Source organism: Chaetura pelagica, unplaced genomic scaffold, assembly GCF_000747805.2.
Source record: "Chaetura pelagica isolate M959 unplaced genomic scaffold, ChaPel_1.0 scaffold263, whole genome shotgun sequence".
NCBI classification, from domain to species: domain Eukaryota; kingdom Metazoa; phylum Chordata; class Aves; order Apodiformes; family Apodidae; genus Chaetura; species Chaetura pelagica.
Window position 1 is genome coordinate 457091 of NW_009952797.1, and position 9415 is coordinate 466505.

A 9415-nucleotide genomic window follows, 5' to 3' on the forward strand; every position below is an offset into this window, starting at 1 on the left:
CCCTATGCATTTTGAAAGATATTGAATAATTAATGTCACCACCTCAACCTTAGCACCAGAAAAACTTCCATTTCTAAAAGTCAGAAAAATAGCACAACTAAAAATAAAACATGAATTATTAGTTAGAAAAATTAATGTTCTGAGACTGAAGCAGGGTGGGCACTTCCATCTGAGGACAACATTTTAGTAGGAGCTGCTCAGTTTCTTTTCAGCATACATTCAATATAGTGATAAAAAAAATTATTTCATGCTCACACTTACCAACAATTTCACTTGGCTCTTTATTGTAAAGTTTTTTGTTCCAGTAAAGTAATCTGAGAAAAGGAAAGGAGACCAGAACAACAAGACAGATGCCAACAAACATATGCCCTGTGAAGGCTGCGAAATCCAATCCCTGGGAATAAAAAGGAAAAACTAAATTAAAAATTTGTTCTTTTTCTATATGACATACAGGGGAAAGTATTCAACTATATATACCTCAGCAATCAATAATGAATATAAATCAATAAGGTAAGTTCCAAGTACAATGTGTGCTGTATTTCATCTTCTCAAGGGGATGAGCCACATATTACTATTTCAGAGAACTAAAAAATAATACTACAAGTTATTCTGAAACATATTCAGTGTTGCTGACATAGATAGAAAAACAACCAAAACCAAACAGAATCATGAACTTTCTTTTTCATCACTGAAATAATTGTAAATTTATTTTAAATCACACTGAATCACAGAAATGGTTAAATTTTAGTGCCCAGCTTTTGTTCTACATTGATGACAACTTGGATTTTTACAATAATCCTTTTTGAACCTGGGTTTCATCTAAATTCACAACTATTCTTCTACAATAAAAGGATTATTTGTATAAATACATTTATTTTTCTGCCTACTTAATAAACTGACACCTCTTTGCAGTTTGCTTAATGAAACCCTTGAATGAAAGGGTTCTCTAAAGGTTAGGGAGAATATGTTAAAAAGCTACCATTTAAAGCAATAAAAACAAGTGCTAACAATCCACCCTTAAACTTTGAAATGAGCCATGTTTTGAGAAGGACTTTTGACTAGATGACCTCCAGGGCCCCTTTCAATTGAATCATTCCATGATTCCATATTACACACACTGCTGTGGATCAGGGTTAGCCTTTGGCTTGGGATTTTATAAAGCATTCATGACTAGCATGTTCAAAAGAAGTTGTTCATGAAGCACCAAAGAGGGATCACCTCAATGCTCTCTGGTAGTAAGAAATCGTCCTATATTCAGAGATTAGAGGTAGTCTGAACTGATGATCCCAGCAGAGCAGCTCTGTGACACTTGGAAGAAAGCATGGTCCAAGCCCTGGATACCTCAGGTTTTCCAAACTGAAATTTCAGAGCATCCATTGATTTCCCAGAAACTCTAAAAAGTCTTGGGATCTTGTTGTGCCATACCTCTAAGTCTCTATAGTGACTTGCCATTTACCAAATAAATAGATCCTTCTGTTATGGCAATAAAAACTACCAACAGCTTCCCTTGAAGCATCAGCCAATATTACCTCTCATGCACTAAAATTATTGGGGACTTACTACCTTAAATGTGTTTTCTTCTATATTGTCTCCTACTCCTACTACAATAATTTATGTGGAAACATCCAAGCTGAAATGTCTCTAGTTGAAAAAAAGGGAAAAAAAGGAAAAAAAAATTCTCTATTGCACCACTGGGCATTGTAAAGAGCCACACTACACAAGAAATTTATTGAAGTCATAAAGAACTTTGGTAGCCTGATAAAGATTAGTGCTCCTTTGCAAAAAAAAATAAAAAATAAATAAATAGAAATCCATAGTTTGCAGACAGTTAAATAAATCTCAACACATAAATATGCAGACCTAGGATTAGAATTTGATCCTATGAAAAATACAGGCTTCAGCTTCATGAGCTAAAGAAAATCATCCTTAGTTGCTATTTTATAGAGAATTCCATGTCTCTTCTGCTCTCCAGCCACTAAAAGGTGAAACTTTATACCTGTTCATTCACTGGCCTTTTATTACATTTCAGCTACTGTCATTTCACTTATGAAAGCAGAAAGGAGACACTTCAGGAACTGGAATAAAATTATTTTAAGAATAGAACAGAAAAATATGATACCACAGAGGAAAATTATATACTTTCATACAGTTTGCCTACATAATAGGTCAGCCAGTCAAATGTCTGACATCTCTGCAAGACAGACTTTACAGGTCAATTTTATAAATTCTCAGAAAGATTGGTCTCTAGGCATCATTTCAAGATTCAGAGCTGCAGGAGACGTTTCTATGAAGGATGAAATCAACATTCATAACTGTAGGAAATCTACAAATAGCAACGAGAAAAATAAAATCTGTAAAGGCTCATTGTAAGATCTGCCCCTGAAGTATATAAAGTCCATCCCCCCATTTATATTCCCTTAATTATAGCAATTTAACATTTACAATAAATTAATTTATAGATGGGTTGCCTCTAAGGTTATAGCAAAAACAGAAAGATCAAAACATTTTGGCCAGAAACATTAGAATCCTTAAAAGCAAGGTTGAACTGGCCTTGGTTTGGAAATTTCCCAAGTATTGACCATGTACCATTAAACAGTTGAGGAAGTATGAAAAACAAGTATTGAGTTTTGTATGGTTCCTGAAATGAAGCTGAAAGGAAATAAGCTGTAAAAACACTGAAGCTACAGCAGCCAAGATTGCAATGCTTAAATCTGACTGGAAGAAAAAAAATTATCCTCTGAAAAACTAAATTACTGGGAAGCATCTAGTTGAGAAGCAATAGTCATCAGAGGTTGTCAGAATACACTCAACCCAGAATTATTAGAACCAGAAAAATTACTTTAACATTCAAACTAGTCTTAAATAGAGCAGTAAAGCAGTGAAGGATTTCTCAAGCTGGCAGCAACGTGCCCATGTCACCAAGGATTGCAGCTACCAGGCAGAATATACCAGCAGAAATTCTCTGCAGAGATACTCAGGCATAAAGTTAATTGTTAATGTAGGAAAGAAAAAAAAAGAAAAATAGAAACCCAAAGAATCCTTGGAAACCCTCAACTTTAAATATGAGTTGTCACCATCATATGTTACTGGAACTTGATTTTAGGGAAGTGTCTTATTGCAAACAAGCACAAAGATTTACAAAGTCACTTCCTTCTGTGTTTTGAATATCACACCAAGCTCAGAGCAAAACGATTGTGTTTTGTTACTGAAATGCCACAATGAGAAGCTACTCAATCAAAAAAAACAGCATTAGAAATGTGCCGCTTGAAATCCACAAAATTTATTTCTCTAGGAAAAGGGAAATCACATCAACTTAGAAGTCAAACTAAAATGCTGAAGTTATTAAGAAGGAGGTCTCATGTCTGACTGACAGTTGGAAGGAATTTAAAACAGATGGAGATCACAATGCTCTTTAAAAAATGGGATTAACAGAGCTTCAGGATATAAAAGCTGACACAGATGAGCCTTAAAAGTGATTTAGAGACACCATCACAAGAGAAAAAAATGGTCTACCAGATTTTTTGACATCCTATGCAGGAGCTTACCCAAACTTTTCAAAGATAATAGCTGGGCTGAGATTCAGGATTTTGTTAAACTTGATAATATCACTCCATTGATCTTTCTTATCTCTGAGATCCCTGAGGAAACGAAAACATACTGCTCTGCTGCCACTGCAGAACAGCTTTCCAGTTCAGCAGAAACAAGTTGTTTTCTGACTTGGAGCATGCTTGTTTCAGGCAAGAGCTTGCATAACAGTATTGCCAGTCATAGTGCAAGACTGGAGATAATTCTCTTCCCAACCCTCACTCATGGATTTCCGCTCTGTTTCCTCCTTGCGTTGATCCTGAAGAGCCAGTGAGTGAAACGAATCCTGACGATTGTTAGTCTTGGGCAACTTGTGTCCTGTAGCCACAGGGAGGCTGAGGACTACCAAGTGCACTTGTTTTTATGGCTGGTATCAGAAGGGCTCTCAGGAAGAAACAGAACATTGCCCATCCTGATGCTTTGGGCTGGGCTTAGCACATAGAATATGCTTTCAGGGAAGGTGAAGGCAGATTACACACTAGACACTGTCAGGTAGTACTCAATTGGCATCCTCTGGAGAACTTCCAAAGACTAAAGGGTTTATATTGTACCACATATAGAAACAATGCAGCACAAGACACCAAGATGGTAGCACAGTTACTCCATCAGTTGCTCCTGCTCCCTTTCCCACACCCTAGAAAGAGCATGCAACACCTCCAGGGGAGTCTACATGCACAGCCTGTGTGGTTGTGGATAACATATTCTGTACCTCCTGCATCCTCTACACTGCTGGGGCCAGGATTCAGCATTGTAAAAAGCACATTAAAGGGCCCCACATGTCTGCTGCATACAACAAAATGTCATTTTCATTAAGATTTTCTTTTTCCTGCACAATAGACTGAAATAGAACTGATGTGAACAATAGGCAAGAAATACTTTTCTTCCAGGAGATTTCAATCCATCAGATAAATGCAGGACATGCTTCAAATGTCCCTTACTTGAGGCTATGCTGATTGTGTTATATTTATCCCATTCCTCAGTCAACAGAAAATCTAAAGATTTAGTTTTAGCAAAACAACAGCCTAAAGGTTCCACTGCCTACAGATTGAGAGTTGAAACACAGTGGGCATCTTCCCTTGGTTTATAATTTTCAATGCAAAGTCAAATATATCAATTCTATATTGGGAGGAAGTATCATAGTGTTTTCCTAAAATACTAATTTTCTGTCATCGTGCTTTTATTACTTTTTTTACTGCTTTTGAAGGTGTGAAATTAACTTCTAGTGATTCAGACCTTTCCAGAGAAAATCTGCCATTTTAGAGCAAAGAGAAGGCAAAAAATATAGCTAGGTGCTAGACAAAATGCCCTTTATATTTTAAAATTAATAAAATGAGAAAAAAGCAAGAGTAATTTGTTATTTCTACAACAATTTAAACATCCCTTCTGGGTGAGTGACTAAGATCTACTTTGTCTCAGACAGAGCTGCTTAAGATACAACTGAGCCAGAAATCACTGATGGTCTAACACAATTACATTAAAATAATCTCTATTTCAGACTCTGGCAAACCTACTTTTTGTCTTCCACTATACTCTTTAATGATTACTATATGCAGAGATAGGAAAATCATAAACCCATACATTTTATTTCCTGTACCTTACCTAGGATTTTTTTTTTTTTTTTCCTTGAGGAAAGGAAACCATTGGCAGAAAGAACAAGAGTTTTACAAATTTTTATAAATTATCCATGAGCCAGCAATGTGCCCTTGCTGCCAAGAAAGCAAATGGAATCTTGGGGTGCATGAGGAAGAGTGTGGCCAGTAGATCAAGGGAGGACATTCTCCCCCTCTACTCTGCCCTGGTGAGGCCACATCTGGAATCCTGTGTCCAGTTTTGGGCTCCCCAGTTCAAGAGACAGGGAAGTACTAGAAAGAGTCTAGAGGAGGGGAACAAAGATGACTGGGGGACTGGAGCATCTCTCTTATGAGGAAAGACTGAAAGAGCTGGGACTCTTTAGCCTGGAGAGAAGAATGAAAGAAAAACCTTATCCATGTCTATAAATAACTAAAGGGTGGGTGTAAGGAGGATGGAGCCAGACTGTTTTCTGTAGTTCCCAGTGACAGGATGAGGGGCAACGGGCACAAGCTGGAACATGGGAAGTTCCATTTAAATATGAGGAAAAACTTCTTCACTATAAGGATGACAAAGCACTGGAACAGGCTGCCCAGGGAGGTTGTGGAATCTCCATCTCTGGAAATATCCAAGACCCACCTGGATGCAGCCCTGAGTAATGTGCTCTAAGGGATCCTGCTTTAGCAGGGGAGTCGGGAGTTGGACTGGATGATCTCCAGAGTTCCCTTCCAACTCTGACAATTCCATGATTCCATGAAATTGAAGTTTTAACCACCTTATATTGAGCAAACCCTAGAAAAATAGCCTAGTAAACTATGGGAATCCATTTCACAACCTGTCAGTGCTGGAAATACCTTTATAGATTCTTAGGTAGGCTTTTTTCTCTTCCATTTTTCAGAATTATCTACTTCTATTTATTAATCTCTGGTACCAAAATTTGTCATGAAATATGAACACCTAATATCACATTGTGCTAAATTTCAACATAAAGGCTGAAAGTTTTCAAAAGGCAGAACAGGATAACCTGATGGCTGCCCATTTTCCAGGGAATTCCTGTGAAATGGCAGGAAGAACTCTGACTGGGATGCTGAAAACCCCAAATCCTCAGGAAACATCAGATTAACAGTACAATCTTCATCACATACTAACAAATGCAGTAAATAAGAGGGCATAATCCTCTTAGCACATGCTAAAACTGGCTTTGCTCTTCTCCTTACCTCTTTTTAGACAGATTAAAGCCAGATACACTAGTGCACACTATATTCACACTGTCATTTTGCTCTGTAGACCTATTGACCACCACTAAAGATCTTGTAATCAAAGCTCAAGCTTCAAGCACAAGCAACTTCTGATTTTAAAGGGATGACTGTAGATACTTGTGAAGTTCCCAAATATAGAGGACCCTTCTGAAAGGTGACCTGAAATTTCAACCTTTCTGGGTGCAGTGACCATCTCAAACTCATCCTTGCCCTATTCTGCATATAAAAACAGAGTTCCCAAAGTCTGAGACACATATCTCTTCAAGTTAAGAGTAAAATTTTGCAGTACTTGAAGGTAATAAAAGATTTAAAAAAAAAAAAATGCACTCACAGAATGAGTTTTCCATCCGCTCCTAATGAAAACTCTTCCTTTCCTGGCTTAGTATCACAATATAAATGCTATTTTGTGAGATATCTTCCAACTCCAACTAAGATTGGAACAAATCTTCCTTCTCTGTTATGCAAATGTTCCACTGATTCCAGGCATGATGGTAGGGAAAATGTCAGTATTATAAATTAACCACTGCTACAAAGAAAAAGTCCTTTTAACATCCATTTGCATCTCAAGACAAATAAACAGACTTATCCCTACATTTTAATGAGTGAGCTGTACAGAAAAAAGCTTACACATTAAAACACTCTTCAAATAAAATATACATGAGCTTTCCCCAGAATCTAGGGAGAAAACCTGTCCAGCACAACTGTAAACAAGGAGTAAAGCATTTCTAACACTGTAACCCAACAGCAGCACCCAAAGTAACAATGCTGCACTTCCTTTTGTGTTGATTTAAAATCCAAGGTTTCCTAAGGAAGTGTAAACTTGCACAACTTCTTACTACACAGTTTATAGAGGGTGATGTAAAACAGTAAATGTTCAGGAAGATGAGTAAAATTCTCCTCGTGATGGTACCAAATAAAACAGAAAATTCAGTCATCTACATAGTGCAGTTCAGCCTCTTTCAGGGGCATTTGTCTAAGTACTCCTGTATTTGCCATGCAAAAATAACTCTGAAAAAGAAGTGCAAGGGGATGAAAAGGGGAATTTCAATGACAATATCAAGGAGAAAGATTTCCTATAATGGCCAAAACATGATTGTAATGTTAAAAAAAGAGTTAAAAAGCCATGGATTTGCTGGAGAAAACATCATAATAGGCACTATGAAAAATACTACATGAAGTGCTGTTTCCAAAATGCCAGTGTTGTATTCAATAACCTTTACTTCTGAAACTCCTTTAAAAAAAAAAAAAATAAGAAAGAAAAATTTTGGTTGGTACAAATGTAGCAAACATCCTATGCAATGTAGAAGTAGATTTGGGGTTGATCATATAACCCTTTCTCACTGCAGCCTTTTCTAGAAGTAGTTTCCAAATCAAGATAACTGTATTTTGAATAAAAGACTGCATGCTACAGCAGGTGAATAAAATTAGGAAAGGAACTATTAGTTCAACAGCACAGATTAACAGGCCAGATGGTCCAGCTCCCTCTTTTCCTTTGCTCTTGGCTGTACCCAGTTACTGCTCCCAGTTCTCTCCCAGGCAAATCTCATTTACAGAGCAAGAGCCCTAAGCAGTGAGGATGTAAGCAGTGCTTGACCCTCAGTCTCAGAACCAAGGATAGGTCTTTGAGACTCTGTGTGTGTGTGTGTATAGATATAGATATAAAAAGTTATATATATAAATGCTATAAATGGATTTTTATATATATCTATAAACAGGTGAGAATACAGGAAAGAAGAAGCATGACTCCCATGGACCTGAGTTGAATCTAATCTATTTATTCATGCCCTTATTTCTGTGATGCAACAAGAGATCTGAAAACAATCCAGGGTGAAAACATTCAGAAAGTTGTTGTGCTTGTTTCAAGTACAGAATTTGCTATAATGTCACATTTGCAAGGTTATTTATAGATCTGATTCCTCCTAAAATTATCCATATCTCATTCAAGAGAAATTTAAAACTGTTTCTTTCCAATGTGTTTGCCTAATTGCTTCCCATGTTTATAGCCACTTCTAAAGGTTCTACAGAGATTATGGGTATCTGAGTATTTAGGAAAATTACCTTCATGGCAGGTGCTAATTATTCTGTTTTAAAAAAGAAGTTCTAAATAATTGCACAGATCTTAGATTTAAAATGTAAAACTTAGCTACCAAATCCTCTGACAGGAATATCACAGAGCCTCCGAAGTTATTATCCAACCAAGTTGCAGCCCATTTCAAATATTTTTAAGGTAAACAGACATTTTCCAACCTGGACAGTAAGTAATTAATTTGAGTGTAGTCAGTTAATTAGAAGAGATTCTTTTTTTGGTACACCAGTAGAAACATAATTGACTCCAAATTGGAACAAAACAGAACTTTGTACTACAATTCCCTCATCCCACTCCCACAGGTATTTTCACACTAGCCCATTGAATTTTTAAAAATGTATTTATTTGGGGGGTTTATCACACCTGGCCAAAACTGACAAGACATGCCTGGTGGCCCTCCAGTCTTGCCTGTGTTACATTACTGTCCTTTCTGTCCTGCTGCTTAATAGGGATGGCACAGGGGTAGGAGGAGTGCAGAGCACAGTGTCAGGAGTGAGACATGATGTCCTCCTGTTCATGGCTGTCAGGGACAGCTGGAAGCATGGAAAACTCACACAAAAACAGCTCAACACAGAAACTGAAGGCTGCAAACACCTGCCAGCAGTGGTCCTGCCCATCCACAGGGCAGAGAGGGCCATGTGGGTGGGAGGAGGTGGTGGGACTGGGACAGTCCCACTGGCAAGTGTCTGAAGCCCTGCAGTCCCACCCATCCCCAGCCACTGTAGCATTCCCTTTGGCACCAGTCACCCAGCAAAATGTTTTGTCTGATTTTTGTCCATAAATAGTAAAGTCAAATGTTGGAAGACAAAAACCTGCAGCCTGGAGATGCTAAACTGTTGGCAGGAGGTAGGAGCCAGCTGTGGCCCATGCTACATAGGAGGAGCCCCTGCTTTCCCCTTGCCCCCCACACCCCCTT

General features: G+C 37.8%; 1 protein-coding gene across 1 annotated transcript in view; it reads right to left on the reverse strand.

Annotated features, from left to right (window-relative positions):
• OCA2 (oculocutaneous albinism II) overlaps window positions 1-9415 on the reverse strand; it is a 171786-nt gene that overhangs the window by 98641 nt on the left and 63730 nt on the right. The window contains exon 14 of the mRNA XM_009994824.1: window positions 262-394. Coding sequence (XP_009993126.1) covers window positions 262-394 — 133 coding nt within the window. The remainder of the gene's footprint in view (window positions 1-261; window positions 395-9415) is intronic.